This window comes from Leucopleurus acutus, assembly GCF_964270905.1.
Source record: "Leucopleurus acutus genome assembly, chromosome: 19".
NCBI lineage: Eukaryota > Metazoa > Chordata > Mammalia > Artiodactyla > Delphinidae > Leucopleurus > Leucopleurus acutus.
Genome location: NC_139161.1, coordinates 2978527 through 3003874, shown reverse-complemented (window position 1 = coordinate 3003874; position 25348 = coordinate 2978527). Strand labels below are relative to the sequence as shown.

General features: G+C 43.3%; 1 protein-coding gene across 2 annotated transcripts; it reads right to left on the bottom strand.

The window, feature by feature from the left end:
• Window positions 1-6392: 6392 nt before the first annotated feature.
• On the bottom strand, window positions 6393-18667 carry KCNJ2 (potassium inwardly rectifying channel subfamily J member 2; the record flags this gene model as incomplete). 2 transcript variants are annotated; one of them, XM_082860322.1, is made up of 2 exons in its annotated part: window positions 6393-6455; window positions 12104-13336. In XM_082860322.1, 2 exons carry the CDS (start codon window positions 13334-13336, stop codon window positions 6393-6395), a joined length of 1296 nt encoding a protein of 431 aa, XP_082716448.1. The 2 variants fall into 2 exon arrangements, with proteins under 2 accessions (XP_082716448.1, XP_082716449.1); XM_082860323.1 differs by lacking the exon at window positions 6393-6455 and adding an exon at window positions 18636-18667 and having other exon boundaries at window positions 12053-13397.
• Window positions 18668-25348: the final 6681 nt, after the last annotated feature.

Genomic DNA, 25348 nt, shown 5'->3' with positions numbered 1-25348 from the left:
GGATTTTGGCAAAAGTGGTACTCAGATGATATTTTATAGACTAATCATTATTATAAAACAAAGAAAACAAGAATAGGAAAAATGAACTACAAGTTCAACTCAAAAATCTTAATAAGACCTGAAAAAGAGGTATATTTTCATGGTAAAAAATATGAAAACTATAAATAGATTATAAAGAAAAAAACGAGAATCACCAACAATCCCATCATTATTATTATTTCCTTTCCTGTAGCCATAACACATATAGTAAATAATAAATAATTCAGGTCAAATGCCTCAAATTATGTGATGTTTGTACAGTTTCTGGGTTGAATTTCCCCTTTCATCTTACCAATGTCACAAGCAAGACTCCTTAAAAATGAGGCCCCTGGGCATCATCGTGAGTGCATTTAGTTTCATGCGCGTGTGTGTATGTGTTAGGGTGGGGTGATGGGCAAAAGGAACCTCCTCATAATTCTTTGTCAGGAATTTGGCTTTCTTTTTAAAAAAAATTTGTCGAAAAGAAAATAGATGGTTCATTTTAGCACATTTTCCAGAAAGCTTTCAGTGACTTGAAAATTTGGTAAAGATTTGACCTGCAAAATGAAGTGATGAAGATGGTGAAGAAAAAAAATATACATATATCTGCAAGGAAGTGATAGCGAAGGAATCCTTCAGAGTCCAATGAGGGGAAATCAGTTTGGGCTCCAAGGTTAACGGAGGAGGTTTTCTTACACAACCAACTCTGATAGAAATATTACCAAACTTCTCTCAAAGAGCAAGGCTGCTTTTGTTTGGCTAGAAGGTCCAGGAAGACCAACCTTTTGCACTTGGAAAGCCGTTGTGTTTTGGGGCAATAAAGCCATTTTGTTCAGCTGAAGGCATGTGGGGCACCTAATGCATTTCTTGTTCAGGCATTGACCCGACTAGGAGGTGTGCCAGGAGACTACACACTTCTCCCGGAATAAATGAGAATAAGGAACGACCAGTGTGTCCAAACAAGCTGTGAAATCCTATCCCTCTTGCGTCCTGAAAACAGTCCAGTGCCCCAAGATAGAGGAAATCGATTCTGTAATCTGATAGGTTTGGCATTTTGCCAAGAATAACAACTTCCCTTCACCTAGCAGCAGGCTCCAGGTGCATAAGTGCCACCTTACAAACTCCAGTGCAAAAAAAATGAAAACCACCTTGGCATTTAATGCATACAATATAAGATGACAGGTAATGGGATGGATTTTCTCAGCAAGAGTGGAAAAGAGTATGCTTGCATTTCTCGCACAGACACTGTACTGGAGGTCTTCTGCTTTGATTGCCAAAGTCAGAGCACAAATATAGAAATATAAAATTAGATTACTGTAATTGTTGTTCTCATTTCCTTCATGCCACTGTAAGCTCTTTGTAAGCTCAATACCCATCATAGTTCTAGGTGCTTGATGCTTGGCGAACGTTTCCCAAATGCGACAAGCTCCCTTCTTTCTGGGTGCACTTAAATGTCTTGAATTTGGAGTCAAAACTATCTATATGAGAAAATGAAAAACTGCTACTACAAGTATAAAACTAATAGATGTATAGTACTTTATAATTTATGAAGCACTTTTACAAAAACTCTCTCCCTTTAAATCTCACAAAATTCTGTTTTTATTCTTATTTTCCAGTGAGCAAACTCAGGCTCAAAAGTCTTAAGTCCTTAGAAAGGCAAGTTTTTGCAGCCATTTCTCTGCAGAAGATGACTCAGGCTGCACATCATATTTCACTAAGTGGGGTTAAATGCATCTTACACAGAAATAAAAAGAAACGGGAGAAATCAAATCTGTTACACAAAACTTATAGGTGGTTCCTTAAAGAATTTCTTAGAATGGAAGTTTCTTTAAGGAAAATAAATACGTGAACAATATATATATATATATATGTGAACATATATGTGAAGTTCCTCAAACACAGCTTTAAATATCTGCATGGCTCTGGGTTCAGATGGATTGTTTCTGGGGGTTTTTGCTGCTGATGTTGTTGATTTGTTTTTGTTTTTGTTTTCTCCACATCAACCTACAAGAACTCAACTCCTCTGTGCCACTGATATGGACGGAGTAATAACCTCCTCTGAGTGGTTGTTCCGTACCTCTAGTTACAAGGGTCTGGAAATACTAGATTCATTAAAGTAAAAATTTCCAAGCTTAGGTAGGTATTCAAGGAAATTCTTCAGTTCCTTTTTTTCTTTCTTTCTCTTTTCTTTCTTTTTTTTTTTTTTGCAAGCATGTAGCTGGTTTTCATATGCATTTAAACAATACAGCTAGTCTAGTTTTACAAATGGCACTATCTGGACCAGCACATTTTTTTTTTTTTTTACAAAAAATAGTATCGTATTCTAGCTCACCAGACACACCTTGTACCTTTGCATTTTCCTTTTTAAGTAAATCCTCTATTGCACAGAGCTTCATGCAAATCACTAGCAGGAAATAGCAACCTAAGCCCTTTTTATTTTATTTTATCTTTTATTTATTTATTTTTTTTGCGGTACGCAGGCCTCTCACTGTTGTGGCCTCTCCCGTTGCGGAGCACAGGCTCCGGACGCGCAGGCTCAGCGGCCATGGCTCACGGGCCCGGCCGCTCCGCGGCATGTGGGATCTTCCCGGACCGGGGCACGAACCCGTGTCCCCTGCATTGGCAGGCGGACTCTCAACCACTGCGCCACCAGGGAAGCCCCCTAAGCCCTTTTTAAATCATGCCAATGTGCAGGTTCAGGACTGCCTTATTTCACTTAAGGATGGTGGGAAGAAGAGGTCACGTTTTCTTCTAGCCAACGTAATTCATCAGTCCATTAGAAGGTGTAAACTTCTAATGGGGGCAGACTCTTTACATCCTGACCCCTTTCTCCCAGGTGAGTATTGCAATAGGACCACTGCTGAGGTCTTTGCATCTCCGTCCCCCATCTCTCTGTTGTGAAACAGCTTGTTTATTGCAAGTAGCAACAGGATAAAAAAAAATTTTTTTTTGTTGCCCTTCACTAATTGCTGTTTTGGCATTCTCCTATCAACTTCTTTTTATTATCCTAGAAAATGATCATACACCTATAGAATGTTTAAGACCGGTGAACGCCTGAAGGCAGAGCAATTTCAGTGGGTGCCAGTGAGCTTATTAGATGGTCCAATATGAGCAGACCCTGGAAGTGGACCTTGTTTTAGGAGACTCTACATTCATAGAACACGTATAAGCCAGGACAAGGTAGAATTTCCCAAGCAAGGCTCACTGCCTTATCTTGGTAAATCTGTGCCTCGCTTCAATTAAACCTTACAGGAAGACTCCTGCTGGAAAAGTTCAAATGTTTCAGAATAGAAGGGAGAAGAGAGCTGTACACCAAGGCAAAAGTACATACTGTATTTATCATCCAACACAGCTCTTTATATAATTACATCCTGGTGCACGTTTTATTTTTGGTTCTTGAATAAAGTCACTCAGATTAAATTAAGGAGTATGCAGGAGAAGGTGCTTCGATGCTTCTTTCTGTTTCCATGGCAACCCTGGGGCATCTTCTTCAGCTGCCTCATTGACTGGATGTGCCCAAGCGATGCAGGCTGTAACTTTCAGCGGAGCCTGCAAAGGAAGGGAGGAGACCTCTGACCACCAAGAGCTCATGGCAGGACTGAAGAAAACCTCGGCACGGAGGATCTGCTTTCCTTAGTTTTGTTTTTTTTTAATAAATTTATTTTTTATTTTTATTTTTTGGCTGTGCTGGGTCTTTGTTGCTGCGTGCGGGCTTTCTCTGGTTGCAGCGAGCGGGGTCTACTCTTCGTTGCAGTGCGAGGGCTTCTCTTGTTGCGCAGCATGGGCTCTAGGAGCGCGGGCTTCAGTAGTTGTGGCTCGTGGGCTCTAGGACGCAGGCTCAGTAGTTGTGGATCATAGGCTCTAGAGCGCAGGCCCAGTAGTTGTGGCGCACAGGCTTCGTTGCTCCGCGGCATGTGGAATCTTCCCGGACCAGAGCTCAAACCCGTGTCCCCTGCCTTGGCAGGCAGATTCTTAACCACTGTGCCACCAGGGAAGCCTCTCTCCTTAGTTTTTGTATGAATGGTTGCCATCTGAGGGTGCTTTGCCAAGTGTTGTCAGGGATGTGTCCACACTTGCCGTTGAAATGTCTCTATTGGTAAATAATCTGTTTTCATGGGTCTAAGTGCCTAATGCAGCTGTTCATATATTTTAAAGGAAACTCCTAGATGCTATTTAGTGAAACATGCTCTCTTTGTTTGCAGGATCAAATAAAACGTTGCCTAACTGGGACTTTAAACATACAAGTGTTTTAGCAAAAATTTGAAAAACAAAAGCCAAATAGAACGACACAGTGTGAGATTTGATTCATTTGTTCGTTACACAGCAGGGAACCCAGATACTTGCCCAAAGCCGAGAATAATTTTACAGACCTAATCTAAGCAGTGTCTGGGGTCAGAGCGGTCATTTAGCAGGAAGAAGTAAAGGAACAGCATCTTAGGGGGCAAAGTTTTTACAAAACTACCTCAAATGATTCCCAATAAGGTGTTGCAGAAATATTTGAATCCATGGTCACAACCCTGTAAAAATATTTAATCAAGTGAAGATCTCTGTGCAGTGCCTAATAAGTCATAAGTATTCAACAACTGGTACTTATAATTATACACAGACTTTTTGTATATAAAACTCAGTTTTAAGACAAAATGAATATACAATGGTACCACCCTTTTTCCAAACTGTGTCCTATTGAAGACAAAATCCATACAGAAAGTTTTGAGTAACCAGCACCATATAATAATTCCTCAATAAATTTTTGGTCAAATTGAATAGAATTTTCTAGAAGCCAAACCCATTAACAGAGTCAACCATTCAGAATGTAATTTCACACTTGAAATAAAAAAGATCTCTGAAAATTAGTACCATCACCACAAAAACTCTATGCTCAAGCCAGGTCTTTTGTGTCTCACCTGTACTTTTCCGGCTGTTATTAGTCATATAGTCTTTATAATGCATTATCTGATTTCCTCAAAACAGCAAAGAGAAGCAAGAACCTAAATGGGGTCTTCCCTGGCGGCGCAGTGGTTGAGAGTCCGCCTGACGATGCAGGGGACACGGGTTCGTGCCCCGGTCCGGGAGGATCCCACATGCCGCGGAGCGGCTGGGCCCGTGAGCCATGGCCGCTGAGCCTGCGCGTCCGGAGCCTGTGCTCCGCAACGGGAGAGGCCGCAACAGTGAGAGGCCCGCGTACGGGAAAAAAAAAAAAAAAGAACCAAAATGGTGCTAAGGACAAAATAGTAGCTGATTGTTTAATGGACAGACTTCAAAGCACACCCCACCAGGAAGAGACGCACCTAGTAGCTTGAACCACATAAGGAAACGTTAAATAATACACACTAGTTTTTGAATGAGGCAGAGAATTGTATAATATTTTAGCAAACCATTCCTCCAAAACAATGAATGCCCTCGAGGCAACAAATTTCAGTTATTCCAAGAGAACCACTTATGTGTAATTATCCATCATTATTATTCTTACTATTTAGTAACACTTGTGCTGAGTCTGGCTCACCTTTTCTCTCTTCACTTTCCCAACACTTGTACTCCTCTAGCCTCCAAAGCAGATGACTGACTTTTCCAGTTCTAGGACTGCCCGTCTTGCATCCTGGGGAAACCCTGTGTCCCAAACAGACCAGGACAGCTGGTCAACCTATTCCAGAGCCAGGTACTATGATAGTTTTATTCACCCATGCCTTGTAGGTATCACCTTATAATTATATAAAAATGTTTAAGTCATTATAACAAACCTCATATAGTGGCTCAAATCATCAGGCCACTAGGCTCCTTTGCTCACTCAAAATGCATAAAGCTAGGTTTCTCTTTTTATTTCGTTTCTTTTGTTTCTTTTAATTGGGGAAAGCAAATCTGAATGATGTAGTCAGTGTTTCGAGCTTTAATATGGAAATTTCTAGAGAGAAACATGTTTTCTTCTTTGTATTATCTAGAGGTTGTTGCTTAAAGAGGCTGGAGTTGGGAGGCCTTGCTTGGCTTTCACTGAAAAGGCCTAAGCAGAAAACCTCTGAAATTCTACCCTCACCCTTTCTCTTTGTACAATTTAATTTTCTTTTTTTTAAAGTAGAGGTGGGACTCATATAGCACTCAACCTGTTGCCTGGAGTTACCATCCTGTATCTTGTTTAATGGGACCAATCACCAAGCGGATCATGTTACACCTTTGGCGGCCCACAGCTGGAGGAAAGCAGAAGTGTGGGATGTGGTGGGATGCCTGCCGTTTGGTTAGTAACAGAGCTTTGTGGTTTCACCTCGGGACAGACCTCAGCGATTCCTAGTTAACTGAAATTAATCTGAAGTTTGAAATTTACCTAAATCCCACAACTGATGCTTATTCGTAATTAATCTACCTTTGTGAGTTGTCCTCTCTCCTCAGGAACCAAAGGAGCAATTGTAGAGCAGGTTATGAAGGAGGTGGGTGCCATGTCTAGTCTCCTATGTGGAGAAAAAGAATGCATTTTCATCACCAAGGAGAATAAAAACTGAGAAGCAGAGAGGCCTGAAACGAAATGATGAAACTCTTCCCAAGAATGCCTCCAAATGGAAAGCGTAGTATAATGATAAAAAGCTCAGCCCAGTGCTAAACGGCCTCCATTTATTTTTTTAATCGAAATATAGGTGATTTACAATATTGTGTTAATTTCTGCTGTACAGCAAGGTGATTCAGTTACACACATATATACATTCTTTCTCATATTCTTTTCCATTATGGTTTATCCCAGGAGCTTGAAAACAGTTCCCTGTGCTTATACAGTAGGACCGTGTTGTTTATCCCTTCTATATATAGGAATAGTTTGCATCTGCTCACCCCAAACTCCCAATCCATCCCTCCCCCACCTCCCCACTTGGCAACCACAAGTCTGTTCTCTATGTCTGTGAGTCTGTTTGTGTTTCATAGTTAAGTTCATTTGTGTCATATTTTAGATTCCACATATAAACGATATCATATGGTATTTGTCTTTCTCTGTCTGACTTACTTCACTCAGTGTGCTAATCTCTAGATCCATCCATGTTGCTGCAAATTAAATGGCCTCAGTTTAAGGCTCAGCTCTAGTACTTACTAGCTGTGTGTGCTTACACAAGACACTCAACCTCTCTGGGCCTCAGTGACCTCATTTCCTTTTTTTTTTTTTTTTTTTTTTTTGGCCACACTGCATGGCTTGTGGGATCTTAGTTTCCCAACCAGGGATCAAACCCGGGCCCTCTGCAGTGGTAGCACAGAGTCCTAACCCCTGGACTGCCAGGGAAGTCCCCTCGTTTCTTAAATAGGGATAATAATCGTGCAGAAGCCACAGGGTTGCTCTTAAGATTAAATTATTCAATACTCATAAAGAATGTAGAACCATCCTCAAAACATAGTAAGGGCTTTGTTAAAAGAAAAATATTTGTTAAAGGAAAAACATTAAGGAGCAACCCATATTTCAGGATGGGGATTTTCCTCAGTGTTTCCAATGGTGGAAAACAGTTAAGCTATTTGAAATTTGCCGGAGGAATTGACATTTTCTCTGAGACCACAGATCCTTGGTACCCTGAAACGCTCTATAGCTTCGTGGATTAAACTAAATTTAGAAGCACATAAAACCTGAATTTGAATACCCGCTCGATGATTTATTAGCTTTCAAATCCAGCCTCAGTTTCTTCCTGTATAACAGAGGTCAATAAATTACAGACCATGTGCCAACTCTGGCCCTCCAGCCGTTTGTATACGTAAAGTTTTATTGACAGCCAGCCGCACCATTTGCTGTTGTATTCTCCGTGGTTGATTTTGTAGTACCAGGGCAGAGCTGCATAGTTCTGACAAAGACTGTTCCACAAAGCCAGAAATATTTACTATCTGGCCTTTTAGGGAACATATTTGCCAACTCTGATCTATTACACGAGAATATAATAACCTGATTTGGTTTCGGGGGAATGAAATAATAGAAAGCCAGAACCCTACCCAGTTAGGCTCAATAACGAGTAACTTCCGTTGTTAACGCAGAGGCTCAAAACCTAAACCCTACACGTTTTGCTAGTTTTGTTTGCTTGTCTCTCGGTCTTTTCTCTCTAGGCCATTCTGTCCAGAAACAAAATACAAGCTTGACTTCCTCTTACTTGGATTAGAGTAATCTGCCCCCCACCTGTTTCGGTGATCGGTTCTATTTATCCAAACTATCAGGGTTTATGCCCTCTTGTTTGGGAACCTTTGCTTTCTATCTCAGGGATGCTACGGTGACCATACAGGGAGCCCAAAGATTCTTGCACTGCTTTGTTTTCAATTTTTAATTTTTTATTTAGAAATAATAAAATAAGACATAATATATAAAAATATGTACAATCCATGGTTTGTGCAGTACATTAGGAAGACTTTAGATACAAAAAGACAGCAAACGGGAAAATAATAACTCTCACGATTGTCAAAGGCCGGGATGGTTCAATTCACCGCAGCCCCAGAGCTGAAACCCAACATAACTAGAAAAGGGATTCTAGTTGGGAGTGAGTGACTATGCAACACTTTTTTTTTTTCTTTTTTTTTTAACCTTAACATTATTGGACACAGAGTGAAAAAACACTCACTCTGTTTCTCAGAACAAGCTTTTTACCTTTACTGAGTGGCTTACCATCAAATATGAACCAACATTTGTTTTTTGTAAGAGTGACGTGATTTAGGGGACAGAACTCATTGAATAAACATCAAGGTTTGAGGTGGGAGTTGACAGGGAAGAAAGGAAGTGAAGGGAAGAAATAATGCATTGATAGAATTGAAAAAAAAAAGATAAAACAAACTTTCACCAGGAATTTGGAAATGGTTTCAGAGTTATGGGTGACATCCTTAAAATGTCTGATTCAAGTATACTCTTAGAGGGATAGAAAACTATTCCTTTCTCAATAATCAAAATAGAATTCACTTTGTCTACCTTTTCTTTAAAAATAGGATAACCAGGAATCTAGTCCCCCTCCCAAAAATATAATGCCCATCCAGATATGGGCAAAAATTCTTTAAAAGGGAATAATTCCTAAGTAAATTCAGTGGGGGTTTGCTTGTCACGGAGAAGCCAACACAGATCCCGGAACAGACCCCAGATATTCACAGTGAGTCTCTTCAACCTGCATTCTAATGACATGTGTGCACTAATTAAGGAAACCCAGTCAATGACAAATGTGTTGAAGGTAAAATGCAGCAAAAACAAAAACAAAAACCGTTGTGCATCACCTGTGTCTTGGCTCTTGACAAAAAGAAAAAAAAAATTGTCACTGTGAAAATACTAATAACTAGAAAAAGCTTTCAAATCAACAGTCCATGCTGAAATAAATAACAGAAGAACATAGCAATACGAACCTTATAAGGCTGGTAAATATTTGCTAAAACCATGCTAACCGGTAGCATATAGGTACCAGCTCTCAGAAATGGCTGCACTGAAATTATACTTTCTATGGCAACTTTTTTCCCTTTACAGACTTCTATTTACATTTGGCTTTAAATATGAAAATATCTGATAAACTTTATAAAATGTACACTTTAAAAACATAGCTTCTGCAAAATTTTCTTGAAAAAAAAAAAACAAACCTGTGCACCAGAAATTTTAGACTTTTTTTTCTCTTTTTCAGAAAGAAGTTGCAAGAGTTCCCTCCCTCATTCTTGCCCCCTACCCACCCCCTTTCAAATATCTCAAGTCTTTTTAAGTGGCAGAGCTGTGTGATGGGAAGGTGCCTTTTCTGTGGTCACCCCCATTCTCCACTGAATCATCATTTAATTTACAGACCACTGAATACTCTTTGGTTTGATTATTTTCCTTTGCAAAAATATCGAAATAGCAGCAGCTGAAACCGTCAGCATCCTGTCAATGGCCAAACATTTGCCGTTTACAGAAGAATGTAAATTCTGTATCCACGCAATCCCTCCACCTCTCCAAACAACTTCCCTAATCTGCCTTTAAGTTTGGACTTAAAATAACATCCACTTGCTTGATATCTCTAACTTGGTTTCAGTGAAAAGAACTCCACAGTGTTCAAACCCATCGACTCTGAAGGCTGAGAACAGCAGAGACTGTCCAATTATTGCAGGCACTGCATTCAGATATGGCTGTTCGAGAACCATAGACCATCACAGACAACAGTTTACAAAATACAGGATTCTAGAACAAGCTGTTTTTTAATGGCATACAGGGATATAATACCGTAAGAGAGTTGATTTTGAGACGCCAATTAAAAAGAAAAGTCAGCAACCCCAGAATTCACAAATAAGGAACTTTAAACCAAAAGAGAGTTCCATTATGTTGAGCTAGAGCGGAAAACAAGACAAAACAAAATGTTTCTAGCAAGTCAGGCAGCCAGGCGGGAGAGGCTTCTGGAAAACAATGTGCCCTAAGTAGCCTGCTCTAGGGCTCCACGGGCAAAAGGGGTCAGCTCGGATTCAATCGTGAGCATGCATCCGTCAGGGGGAAAGGACCCTTTTAGATCATTATCTCCTTTACTTGTGAGTCTCTTAGAATTTTTATGGCTCTTGTTGACCCTACATTACTGAGACATTTTCAATTCCTACTCTGTACCATTAGGGAAAAAAAAAAAAAAAAAAAAAGGCAACGTTCCCCTCCCTCCTGAATACTTGAGCTGATGAGCTACGTCAAAACGGCTCTTCGGCATCTTCCCACCTTCCCACTTCGGCATTCCCAGCCCCCTCGGATGCTGTAGGACTCAGTCCAGACAGCCTGATCGTAAGAGCCAGCCTAGAGGCCGGGCGCGGCATCTTTTGGAAGATGCAGTTAAGCTGGAGATGTACCAGCTGTCAGGGCGAGGAATTCAGCCACAGGGGTATAAACCTATTGATCTTTCAAGCTGGATGGCTCAGCGTCAAGGATGCCAACTCATTTCGACCTAGGTCTTGTCTTCTGGAATCAATTTTGGAATGTGCAAAACATGGAAAAACCCAGAAGAACAATCTAAGGGCACATCACCGCCTCTCAGCGCCGTATGCGGCCACCTGGCTAGCACCACCTCGAAGGAGAGAAAAGATGTTTATATCGTGTGCGTGTGAGTGTTTCTTCCCCTGTCTTCTTCCTCCTGTAACGTGAAAGTTACACGAAGGAACAGAGATGTAAAGCACGGCGCTTACTCGACTGTGTGTGTGATGTTCTGTTTTCTGAATAAGGTGCAAAAGGAGAGGGCAGTTCACGGTCTTGCTGAGGTTCAAAGTTATTGTCTCTTGACTTCAAGGCAGCCGTGGGGCTTTCTTTCCGTTTTAGTATAAGCTCCACTGTGCAAAAATGTGCATTATCTTTGGTATTTATTTCAGGTAGTCTAACTTAAAATTTGAGATCACCCATTAACATCATGGAGAAAAAAAAAACCAATAACGACAACCCAGAGGCTACCATTTGGCTAGTGTTACATAATGCCCTTATGTAACCGGAAAGAGATTGACAGAGAGAGACAGAGAGAGAGAGAGAGAGAAATCAATTCTAGCGAACAGATTACTGGCCTCAAAAAATCAGGCTCTCGTTTTGGCCACTAACAGCCAAATACCTGCCACTTTGAAGCGCATACCATGAGCTCTCGAGAAAGTTCAACACTGACTTTTTAAATTACACACAAGAAAAACTACACTGCAACAGTACAACGTGTGTTCGTGTAGTTAGCAGCTTTTCAAAAGTTAAGGCAGAGTCTTGCCTTGAAAACATTTAAAAATGTGATGCCATTTAAAAACATTCTTGTTCCCTAAAAAGAAGCATTCTGGAGACGTCAAATACCCAACCAACCAAGGCTTGCCTGCAAGTTCAAGTTTGGTATGAAAACACAAGACAAGACATAAACGTCCCATAACTTATTCTACAACGTGTTATGTGCCATTGGGTCACGGGTGGGGCAGGCATGTTTAGTGCTTTAGGTTCATCTCTGAGCCTACAGTCTTTCTTTGAAAGCATCGTGCTAGCCTCAGTCCCTCGTGGTCACTTGTCTCAAACCACCTCTTCACCAGTACCGTCGTCTGCGTAACTGCTTTGGGCCTTTGACCAACAGACTGCGTTTCAAAGTAACTATTCCCGAGGAGGAATTAGTCATATCTCCGACTCTCGCCGTAAGGGCCTGGGCTCTAGGGGTACACTTGCCTGGTTGTGAAGGTCTATGTCGGGGGGTGTGTCCGTACTCGTGCTCTCTGGGACCCCGTTTTCACTGTCTTCTTCCTCTTTGCTTGTGAGGGCAACCTCATTTTCATAGCAAAAGGAATTAGCGCTGGAGAGGATGTATTTCTTCTCCGCTAAGTCCCTGGCGCTACAAAGGGGAGTGTTGGGTACTTCGTAAGTCTTGTGGAACCTCGAATAGTCTACTTTGTAGTAATGCTTCTCCTCGAAGAGGACGGGCTCGTAGCGGTGGCCCCAGAGGATTTCGTTGGCCAGGTACGAGCTCCGGCACTGCGTGGTCATGGCCGTGGCTTCCACCATGCCTTCGAGTATCACCACGATCTCAAAGTCCGCGTTGTCGATGTCCTGTTTGCTCAGATCGTATAAAGGGCTGTCCTCGTCTATCTCGTGGACGATGGTGATGGGGGACACCAGAAATATGCGGTCAATGCCGCTGTCAAAGCCGACGTTGATGTCTATTTGATCCAGGGGGATGTACTCCCCTTCGGAAGTAATCCTGGATTTGAGGAGCTGTGCTCGCACGTGAGCTTCCACCAGGTGGCTTTTCCGAAGGTTGCCCACCCGCCACATCAGACAGAGCTTGCCATCCCTCATGGCGATCACGGCGTTGTGGCTGAAGACCAGGGTCTCGTTTCTCTTCTTGGGCTTGGCCATCTTGGCCATGACCGCGCCAATGATAAAGGCGTCGATGATGCAGCCCACGATGGACTGGAAGACCACCATGAAAACAGCCACGGGGCACTCGTCTGTGACGCAGCGGAAGCCGTAGCCTATGGTGGTCTGCGTCTCGATGGAGAAGAGGAAAGCGGCCGTGAAGCTGTTGACCTCGGACACGCACGCTTTGCTCTCCTTTGATGCGTCCAGGTCCCCGTGGAGCAGTGCTATCAACCAAAACACGCAGCCGAAAAACAGCCAGGAGAGAACGAAAGCCAGGCAGAAGATAACCAACATCCACCGCCAGCGGATGTCCACACACGTCGTGAAGATGTCCGCCAGGTACCGCTGGCCCTTCTCGCCCACGTTGATGAACTGCACGTTGCAGTGGCCGTCCTTCTTCACAAAGCGGCTCCGGCACTGCTGTCGAGTGTGGACTTTACTCTTCCCATTCCCAAAGCCATTGGCCACCGCCAGGGTGGCCAGCTTCATGCCGTCCTCCTCCGAAGAGACGATGCTGTAGCGGTTGGTGCGTACGCTGCCCATCACTTCTGCTGTGGACGCCAGCGCTTCTGCTTTGGAAAACAGTCTGAGTTTTTGCAAAACCCTTTGGAGAAACAGGTTTGAATGTTCAGTGAAGACCCACACACACAGAAAAGAAGGAGAGATGGGGGTCTCCAAGAGCCTTAAGGTTCTTTCTACCAAGGTCTCTCTCCTGGCGTGCAGAGTCACCTTAGTAACTCAGCTGACATCCAGAGAACAGGTCCTACCAAAAAAAAAAAAAGAGAGAGAGAGAGAGAGAGAGCGTTCGTTACAAAAGAAGTCATGGAAAAATGAAGTCTACTCCCTAAGGCAACATTTCCTAGCCAGACACAGGGTCAGATATAGATAAATGTCCTCTACGTTGAATTACTGGGTTTTTCGTTTCCTTGTAGCCCCAGAGAAATAGAGAGATAAGAAAATATTTTCTTATATTATTTAGAAGCATGAAGTCATTAAACACAGAAGAGTTAGTTGTTCGTGACAGTCTTTCAGCTGAAATCTCAGGTCTCCCTTCCCCTATTTTTTGCCAGCGATCTGGAATATTCTACTTTACAGAGCTACCTCTCTCCTCTTATTCTCTTCCTTTGCCTTCGCTACTTGCTGCAGGTGATTAGGCAGAAGAAAGACTTTCTAACTCCAAGGTTTGCCATGAAGCTTTAAGAACGCGGACATGTCGGGAGAGCATTTCGCATGAACGCAGAACGTTAATATTAATTGAACAGCAGGTGCATGTTGAGAGAATATGAGAGCCCTTGATGACAAGTTGAAATCCAAAAGCACCGACTATTTTGTTTAAAAGATAAAACTGAGCAGACAGCCCTTCTAATCATCTGAAAGGGATCCCAGTTTCTGGAGACTGTTTGGGCTTATTCCGTCACTTCACACACTGAAAGCAGCCACTAGGCAGAAACGCCTGATAACATCTCTGTTAGCGCAAGTGATTCTGACTTGAAGACACAGGTTTACTCTGGGGGATACAGAGAGATCCTGTTGCCTAGCAATGAGAGTCCTGAAAGTCTCTGGAGGTGGGATTGTCATGTGTGATGGCAGGCTAGGAAGTAAGCACCTTTGTGCCCAAGGACCAGGTCTTTAGCGGATTGACATAAGGCTGGAACTCATTTCGTGGAAGTCCAAGTCTACGTTTTCCCAAACAGAGACGACTTTGCAGCAGTAAATCGTAAGGGTCCCTCAGCTGACTTTTCACTTCCAGTGCCGCTGCTTTGCTCTCTGTTGCTATGGAAAACGCACTCACCTTTACTTAATGAGAACAAATAGTAGTTTCCAGTTTTCTCCTCCTGCTCCATCTCTCCCCACCCCGGCCCAGGTGAAAACCACCCATTGACTTTGACTTCCAAGTTTGCTCCAAAGAAACTCGTTTCTCCCGGACTCACAAAAGCCTAGGAGAAAGTCTAGGGTGTTTTGTTGACCAAATACAAATTTAAAAACTGAATATAGCACAGATCTGAGAAATAAAAGTGATGCTCGACTTTTCAAACCACCAAATCGCTCTCCTGTATTAAAGGGGTCAATGAGCAACAGATGGACAGGATCAGAAATCTGTCGAAGCCCTGATGACGAAGACTCCACTTTTTCTTTCTCCCCCCAAGCCACATTCAGATTAAGCACTTAACAGAACCACGGCCAGCCAAGCCCACTGCAAACAAAGAGAGCAAATCATTGATCTGTTTCGGGCACCCCCTTAAAGAGAGGCAAGGTGCACTGTCTTTGAAAATGTCTTGTTACAGTCTTTTCACTTCTCCCTTTTTATCCAAGTTATTATGCAAGAATGCGCCCCAACACATTTTTCCTGAGATTAGTCATCTGTGAAAATTGCAATGTGTGTTACATTTTCGCAGCTTTTGACACCTAAGTGATGCCTGATTTGAAAGTGCCTTCGAATTACTTTATAAAAAGAAGTTGCTGTGCCTTCCCAGCCTTCCACCTGCTTCAATGTTTTGTCTGCTTCCCCATGAAGTTTGTACTTGGACCAAAGAAACAAGACTCCTATTCCTCAGGGTTCTAGATCCTGGACACGGAAAGAGTTTTTTTAAACGGTGATTTCAGCTCACTCGGCTCGTAGGATGTTGCCAAGCATTTCTACACAAAAACAGAGATCACAACATGACGCCGAATGCAGGTGCATTTTCCAAGAAGGGGGGCGACGGAGGCCTCATTTAAATAGTGCTTGTATCCCTGAGCTCTGTGTGACTTCAGAATCTTAGAAGCTGACACCAAGAAATTCCCTTTTCATGATTCAAAACAATCCTTCCATCTGAGTTACCATTAGGGCCCATGAGGAGACAGTCTCAAATTTCTCCTGACTTATTTCTGCACCCTTTCCAGATTAAAGCATAACAACCATATGAAATCTAAAGACTGAATTACGACTTTCCAAAAATCTTGACCCCAGGACATTAGCTTGAATTCCACAAAACACACACTACCAGCTTCCTACGAATAGCTTTCCACATTTAGAATCTTGAAAAGAGCCTGTATCGAGCAACTATTATTGTCTTATTTCCATTGCTAATGACAGAATTTGTTCCATATGTGGAGCATCATTTAGAAATTCTACCATTTCTGCCTGGAAAGGGGGAAAAAAGGATCTTTTTTGGCAAAATGGAAACTTTTGTCACTTCCAGCAGGTATGCTCCACAACAGATTTATGTGTGTCTATGGGCGCACACACACGATGTGCATTCGGACTCTGGTGGAGCTGACGATTACCCTCTCACACCTGCCAACGTGTGAGAGGGTAATTGTCTTAATGTTCCGCTCTGAAGAATGTCTTTCCTATCAACCTGCCCGCATGCCTGAGTGGCCGCAAGTGAGCAGAAAACTTCCTTGCCTGCGTTTCTCACACTGAAAATCACCGATTCATGAGCAGCTGGGAAAGTACTTTAATTAGAAATAGGGCTTTCGCGTACCTTCATCTTAGGGCTCTAGTCTTGATACGTTCTTAATTAAGAATAGATGAAAACATCAGGTGATTGGAGTCCTCGATGGGCACAACTCAGGAGAACTGATACTGGGTTGATGAACAATGTGTAAATTCCCCCGTTTTCAGCTAAAGTATTTAAGGGCCTGATATAAATGTAATAGACACAGGTCATCATTTTTACCCAGGCTATCACCAATGAGGTAGAACGTATTCCTGGGAAACTGAGAGGTTACATGTGGTGTTCTTCATGTTAAGACTATTTATAGGCCGAGCCAAAATGAAGCATAAGCAACGGAAAAAAATAGTTCAGGGCTTCACTCTCAAGGTAGATGTTAAAGGAGAGAGAGCTGTGGACCCACATACACGGTCGAGGAGACAACACGGTGTAAAGGAAGGCATCCAAAGCATTTTTACCATAAAGGAAATATTCCCAATACGGAGTATAAAAGAACAGAAACATGTAACCATGAAGAATAAATGAGAATAAGTGGGTCCCCTCATAGGGTCGTGGCGTGGAGCAAATAAGAAAGTTTCTAAGAAGGATAGGAAATAAGGATGGTAAAAGAAAGTGGCCTGGGATGAAAGAGAGGTCGGCTGAGTGTCTAGAGCAGCTATTCCCCTGCGGACGCCATATAGACCGGCCTGAGTGTGCTCTGGGCACACCGTTGCTATTAGAGCTCTAGGCTAGCAAAGCAACCTCTCAGAGGCTCAGTAAACAGAAGGGAGGGGGAGGGGTGGTAAGGGAGGCGGGATACCCACTGGTCTACGTGAGCCCAATAACTTTGACACCCAACGATGCAGGTAGCCTCAGTCAACGTGTGCACAGGCTGAAAAATATACCTCTTTGGCCAACAAAAAATAGACACTAAAAAGAAAAAAGCTTGAAACAGTCCGGTTGCTCAGGTCAAAACATGGTCAGTCTCCCATGCTACTCAAAAGTCATACAAGGACTCTACAGCTGACCGGGGATTCTACAACCAGAAAGTCTGAAGGAAGTAGAAATAGCGAGTGCGTGTGTGTGAGTGTGTGTGTGCGTGCGTGTGTGTGTGCGTGCGTGTGCGTGCGTGTGTGTGCGTGGGGTGTTTTAACGCCACATTCACAAGCTCGGAGCAAATATCCCTATGGAGAGCAATAATACAAAAGAAAGTGCCCGCAAATGGGGAGGGGGAGGGGCTGAAAGTAAAGTGACATGACCTTGACCCCAACTCTCACCCCTCCCACCATCCTTAAAGTAACACCTCTTACTCCTGAGCCTGGGGATTTTTCCGGATAATGCCAAATATAAATAAAACACTTGGCGCAGGGTTGGCAGCGAGCAGGAAGAAGCTAGCAAGTGTACAGTAACATACAGCAGACACACAACAGCGGCTAGTGAGAGGAAACCTGACAGCCTACCGATGACCAGCGTGAAAAGAAAACAAGGGGTACAAAGCAATATGCACTCCTCGCATACCCAAAACACGTTTTCAAATAATGCCTTGTTTCCTAAAAGGTAAATTCTGAGTTTATGAAAATCCCCAGAATTCACAGGTACTCCAGTTACCATCCTACTGACAGGATTACCCAGACACAGACGATAAACTACCCGTTTCCTATCTCGATTTTTTTTCCAACTGTCATGATGACTCTATGTTATGATGCAATCTTTTGCAGAATCAAGTCGTTTGACCACTGTGCTTCCCTGAAACCACACTGTCTTCCAATTTCGGTGTTAATATTATTATTACAAAGAATAACAAGTTGCTCAGGGGAGAGTGACATAGGATGTGAAAGTTTTGCTGTCTTCCGGCTGAAATCCAACGCGAGCTCCCGCTCTCTTTCCCAGCAAAGCAACTTTGAGACGCTCGCTGGGTTTGGTACTCGAAGCTACACTTGAAGCAATGACAAAGGGGCGGGGGTGGGGGGGAAGACACCAAGGATCCAGATCTAGCGCTGCGTCCCCAGGTTTGCCAAAGTCTGAGACCAGTACTCTAGACGCACCCGCTCCCCCCTTTTTTTCCCCTTAGAGCGAGAGCGAACAGAGGCTCCCTCGCCCTTGTCTCCAAACTCAGTATCTCGCTACAGCTGGTGCATTGGAAGTTATGAGCACAAACAGATGCTGCAGAGAAATCTGTTTCTATTGCTCAACTGTTCCAAGCATGTCTCAGTATTTTTAGCTCTGGGGGTGTTCTGGTGCGCGCACAAACTCTATAGGCATGGTCTGGGACTCCGGAGCGTGGGTGAGCGCTAAGGCAGAGTGACAGCTGGGCACCTCTGGGGCGGCGGGGCAGGGGAGGGTCGGGGACGGCAGCCCGAGTCCACTCCCCGGGCCGCACAGGCAACGAGAGGAAAGGAGGGAAGAAAACACACAGCAGCCCTTACCTGTTGCCGGCGCAGGAGCATGGGGACATGGCGTGGAAGTGGGGGGTTACAGAGGCATGTAAGATCCAGGAGTTTGTACAAGCGAGCGAGCCAGGGCGAACCAGCATTCCCAAGACCCAGCTTGCCGGCGCCGGGCGGGCTGCGCGCTGGCCGGGGCTCCAGGGCGCTCTGAGCTTTCCTGGGCTCTTTTGAGGCGTCGCGAGCCACCGGCCCGCCTGGCCCCGCCCCCGGCCGCGCCGGCCAATCGCAGCGCGCCTGGCCCCGGGGACCGCGCGGGGAGGGAGGATGCTGCGCCCGCGGCCGCGGGGCTGCCGCCGGGGAGAACCTGCCGCCGCTTCCTTCCCGTCCGGCCCCCGCCCCCCTCCACCGCGCCCCAGCCGCCGGTCCGGCCGCGCAAGGGTGGGGGAAGCTGCGGCCCGGCCCGGCCGGCAGCAGGTGGGAAGCTCCGCGGCCGGGCTCTTGCGGCTGCCTCGTGGCAGCCTGGCCCTTGGGCAAAGCTTCCAACCCCTTCGCCAGCCCTACACTTGCCCTCTTCTGTCGTCTGTGGCTGCGGGGCGGGGCGTGCGCCCCCAGAGGCTCGCGAGGTGCCAGGGTCCGGGAGAAGCGGTGGCAGCCGGGGAGGCTTGCATTTCAGCCTTTCAGCCGGGGCGCGTCTTCTTCTCCCTTCACCCCCCTCCCACCCTCTGAATCCGCCCGCCCCCCACCCCCCACCCCCCCAGGACCAGCGGTGCGCTGAAGAGCCGCGAATTAAACGGGGAAAGGGACCGCGACCGGCTCGCAGAACCCAGCGGGATTCAGACGCGCGCGAGGGTTGCAGCTGCCTGGGAGAAGAAGCTATCCCTCCTCCCGGCTGTGGGTCAATTACTTACAAAGCGCCTAGACTGCTCGGAAGGGTGAACCGCTCGCTCGCCCTCGCAGGGCCCGCCCTCAATCTCTGTCTGCACCAGCGCCCGGCACGCTCTGCTGATCTAAAATCAGAGCAATTAAAGAGTAATGAACTCTCTGGAACGGCGACTCCTACAGACACTCAGCGCTGCCGCGCATCAGCGCCTCCCAGCCCTCCTTCCCAGCAGCCAGGCAAGAGCATGTAGACCCTTTCCAGAGACCCTTTCAGAAGCTCCGTCAGCTTCAGCGCGAACCGGGTGTGGACCCTGGAACGTTACAGATTAAACCGTGTGTGTGTGTGTGTGTGTGTGTGTGTGTGTGTCTGTGTCTGAGTACTTTGGTGTCATAACGCAGCTTTGCTCTTAAAGGATATTTAGGAGTCCCCAAGTTTGAAATCCGTGTGTGTGTGTGTGTGTGTGTGTGTGTGTTGAATGTGCATTTCCTCAAGCGATCAAATGTGTCTTCCGCGCAGTTTATTTAAACCTCTGAAAGGCCTCCTAGAGACGCCAAACTACTTCAACAAACTAGCTCGTATTCTGGGCGGCACAGCCCGGCTGGATTTGTGCGTATGGGAGAGTGAAACTGACACTTCAAGGAAAGGGTCTGCGCCTGGACCCACCTCCGAGCCTCATACCCGCACGCGGCCCCTAGGAGGTGCTGGTGAAATACGCTTGGGTTTTGCAGATCGCTCTTAATCCTGCCTTAGCAAGTGGGCCACTTTTCCTAGCACCGAGGAAGACGCTGAGATTCAAAGGGTCTGGAACAGGTTGCGCGCGCGGTGTCTCTCTGATAGCCAAGCGCATTGCTGTTTCATTCCATTTGCTGAGATAGTACAGTAGTCCGAGCCCTGGTACCAACTGTCTTGCCTTTTAAAGTCCTCTCCGTGGGAATAATGCTTCACACCAGGGAGGTCTAATTTAACCTGTGTTAAACCAAGTGTTATTTATAGACCGTTTGGATCAACTCTGCAAAAGAGTTGGATGTATAGAAAGCCAGGCTGTAGCCTAAAGCTAAAAGAGCCTGGAGACAGAGGGGCTGACTCTGCGTAACCAGAGCACAGAGGATGAGGTACAGCTCACTGCACTGCAATAAGCTTCCTCTGAAATGGGTTTCCTCATGGATTTCTTCTAAGGAACAGGCGGGAGAGGTCCAATTAATCCTTCAAAGCATATTAAACCTAAATGGAAAGAGGGAGAAATTCATCATCTGTAGATGTTCTCTTCTCTACTATGATTCAATCTATGTATCTGTAGATGGCTAAGAATTTTCCAAACCACAGGAATTCGGAGAGGCAACACTCTTATTTCCAGGTAATGAGCTGTAGTTCAAAACCAGTCACCCAGAAAGGGGTGGCATTTCTCTGCAATTAGGATTGAAATTGTTCTACTTTAATTTAATTTAATTTAATTTACTCTAAGTAAACTGAATACACCCCAGGCCAGGAAAGTTTCATATGATAGGAAAAATCTTTAAAGAAATGAATGCAAAGTTACAAGATTATGGTTGTTTGTATAAATTTGCTGATGGGAGGGGGGCAAATAAATATATGTATTTATCTGGGCAAAGGGGCGTCTTTCTCATCAGTGTCACTTTCACCTCCCATGTAATGCTATGCAGCAAGGCTTACTTGTTGCAGTAGAATATTAGAGAAAAATTGATTATTTTAATAAGCAGCTTCCCAATCTGAATAGAATTTTCACCTAAATTATTTAGCTAAATAAGGAAACATGAAGGATTAAATTTTGTTAGTAACTGAAACTTTGTAAATTCAGGATAGCATTGATTAACTCTATTGCTTCATCTTATAAAGAAAAATATAAATTTGCATTTTAATTAATGAGAGAGACTTTTCACTACGTCCCTAGTAGGAAAATTCTAGTGTTCCAAAACATTCAGTGCTTGGGTAAATATACTTTTTTGGAGCGATGCGTGATACAGATTTCTCTAGTCAGAGTATATCTTTTTGGCTGAATCAGTCCTTATTTAGCAAAAAAGTCCCCATTAGTTTTGGACACCAGTGCAGCTGAGTGTTGGGATCCATCTGTGGATTAAATTTTTCCAAGGAAGTGACAATTATGCTCTTACTGATTCCCTCCATGGTAACCACCTATAATATTAAAGCCAAATATTAGTCACAGTCTAGATCTGCAGTCAGATTATGAATGGTCGTGTGACGCAGAAGGAGATTGTTTCACGAGGAACATAAATCTTTCCTTTGCATTTATGTAAAGATCACCAGCAATTAGCTATACTTTCAGGTGTCTGTTAACCATCTACGCAGCCCAATTTCATAATGATAAAGATGAAAAACTCCTGTTATTTGCATCTACTAGGTAGTAAGAACCACTTACTAGTCTTTGCAGTAATAATTAATAATCATAAATAAGTAAATGTTATGTTGACTTGAAATGTAGACAGGGTGAGTTTGCAGTCTGCTGCTATGAGGACAAGCCATCCACTAGGGTATTTTAAGCCACTGAATGTAATCTGTTGGGAAACGGCTTTGGCAATCTCACTTACTGCACTGGTAAGATTTCGTCTCCATATTAAATTCAATAAAGGGCAGTAGCTACTTGTTGAGTAGCTACTTTGTACTTTAGCTGTGCGCTAGGTGAGATAAGAGACAGAAGAGCCCTAGGAGGAACAGTTCCTTCTCTTTAAGAATTCACAATCTCTAACTGAGAAGACAGACAATGCACAAGTGAAATGACTAAATGACAAGATAAGGCAGCCTCTGATTAAGTGCTAGAGTGGATTGTGGAAAAGGAGAATCTGGAGAATGAGGAGTGTAGAATGAAATGGATTAGAATGTGTGGGGAAGTCTTTAGAATGGAAGACAACACGTGTGACATAATAGCTTGCATAGTTGTGTTAAGGATGCTGAGAGCATACCAGAAGACATGGTTGCCCCTCACTCAGATTTTGTCCATAATGGTATGCCCCCGGCTCTGACTATATGCGTGTAATTGTGTTTATAAATTATAAGCTGCTTCTAAGAATGGCATGTCCTTCCTGCATGCCACTGCCCGCACAGTTTCCTCTAAAGCAGTGGGATTTAGTCCACAAGACTTATTTGCCATTTGTCACACACAGAGATGATGCCTAACTGATCTGGCAGACCTGGGAATGCAGCATATCACATAATGCAGTGGTCCCCAGCCTTTTCGGCACCAGGGACCAGTTTTGTGGAAGACAATTTTTCCACAGACTGTGGAGGGGAGGGGCGGATGTGCAGGTGGTTGTGCGAGCAATGGGGAGCGGCTGTAAATACAGACGACGCTTCGCTCACGCACCCACCGCTCACCTGCTACTGTGCAGTCCAGTTTCTAACAGGCCATGGACCAGTACCAGTCTGTGGCCAGGGGCTGGGGACCCCTGACATAATGGCTTTTCTAAATTGAAATTTGTTTGATTGGGAATTATTTTCCCTTATGTAATATATGCATCCTCAGACTCTAACTGGTTGCCCTCTGTACATAGTAGCACTCTGTACCTAGTTCTAGTGTAGCATATTTTGTTCCTCTCATGCTGTTACAGATATATTTTTCCCTGTATTTGTCTCCACCTACCAATGGGGAGCTTTTCAAAGTCTGCTGCCAGGTCTTTTTTTTTTTTTTTTTTTAATCTTTATATCCTTATTGCCCTGCACATGGCCAAGTAAATAAATCAGGCTCAGTAAATGGCAGTTAAATGATGAAAAGAATGAAAGTAACAATATTTTTGAGTATAAGATGACTTTTGAATAATGACTCAGTAATAACTCATTATAATAAACATAAACTATTTCATTTTTACCTGCAATAGCGTGGGCCTATCACCATAAGAACACCATAAGAACAGTGTCTTCTACATTAAATGACCCCAGACTAGCTTATTTAAGCCTTTCTGCTTGTTTTTCCTTCTTCTCCATCAATGAGCCTTCACTTCTCATTTTTGCTTCTGCCAGCGTGCCTTGAATTTACCAGGCTGTCACTGTGTTCTGTCTAATTTGTTGATTCTAATATGCACTGGGCTGAGAAATTATGTAACCAAGGTTGTTTAAAAATATATGCAAAGTAAAAGTAAATATGATCTAAAGGGCTTAAAGTGGATGCATATTTTTGAAATAGTATGAGCATATGCTAAATTTGGAGTTACCTTGTTTTGGTCAGTTTCCTTTTTGGATAAAAAAGCTGCAGGATATGGACTTATGACATCTATTTTAGCTTCTCAGAGCACTTAAATGCTTCAGACCTTGTATTTGCTGTGTTAGGAATAGTTGAGAAAGAGCTCTGGAAAAGTAAGATACCTGTGTGTTTGCAGATATGCATATGTTTATATGTTTCTGTACAAGAAAATCATACACTCATTCGTGAGAAATCATTTGAATGCTTACTCTGTCCATTAAATATATCTTTGTTTTCCATCAAATATGTTAAAACCAACAACAGTAAGTGGGATGTTTCTTTAAGAAGCTCACACTTCCAGAGCAGCTGAGTTATTATCTAGTAAATTCTCTCTGTTTTGCTCTGGAGGCCTTTATTTATCTCATGTGGGTGAGACAATTACACTCTGAAAATGCCGTATTCATCTTAGGGCCAGACCCTCACATTACTGTCATTCTTAACACAATGATTGTGATGATCATTTCATTTGTGTCATCTGTGGCAGGTTAGCACTTAGAGGTAATATTCTACAGCTTCGGTTCATTCCCTTTTAACACAGATGGTGGTGCCTTTGACCTGATAGCCCTAAGATGCATGCAACTTGGCTTTTTCCAGAACTAACAATAACAACAACAAAACAAACAACTTTGCACGATCAATGCTCCTCACTGTTGCAGATATTTAAGGAAGGTGCCACAAGCCACAAAGAAAATGCAAAACATATTTTGAGTAATGTCAACAATACTGTAATGATACTTTTGAAAGAAAGTTTACATACATACCTGAATATCTAAGTTTGGGGGTATGGGCTTTAACAGTTTATGTGTGTGGGTTTCTAAGTGTAAAGTGTATTTAAGTCTTTTTTTTTAATTGTCAAACAATATATGCCCATTGTGAGATACGTACAAGATAAACATTACAAATATAGAAGAATGTAGGAACATACAGAAAATAAAATAAATTCATAGTCCCACCATTATAAATACTTTGGTTATCTCTTTCCCTTTGTCCTATAGTTCTGTTTCTATTTTTATATCATTATTTTTCATAATTTTAAATCAATTGTCATACTTTTTGAAAAATGAGTACCAAACTTTTTATATTTAAGCATTTGTCATGTAATCAAAAACCATTTGTAAGCATATATTTTAATGTTTGCATATATTTTATTTCCATAGTATGTATGAACCATACTGTAATTAATCATCACCTATTCTTATGCATTTATATTCTTTTATTTTATGCTCACAAGGATGTATTAACTGTCCTTGTAGATTAATGTTTATCTTCATCTCTTACTGTTTCCTTAGAGTAGGTTTCCAAATATGGAATTACCAGGTCAAAGGGTATGATCTCTTTTTCTTTTTTTCCAGGTACTATCAGAATTTATTGAAAACCTAATCTAGGGTTTGTGAACTTGCATGGGAATAAATTACATCTTTATTTTCACTCATCTCTAACTGAAATTTGGCATGTTTTCCAATTGTAATGTAAGCAACAAGTCACAGTAATATTAGCATGACCTTGACTTTGTCACCAATAAAAATCATGGATTTTTCACATCATGCTGGAGTCGTTGTAGACATTTCAAAATATCTTTCAAGTTCAAAACTACTTCAAAATCATGGTACTTATAAGACCTGCTGCTAGATCTTGTTATTTAATGTATTACTAAAAGAGGCA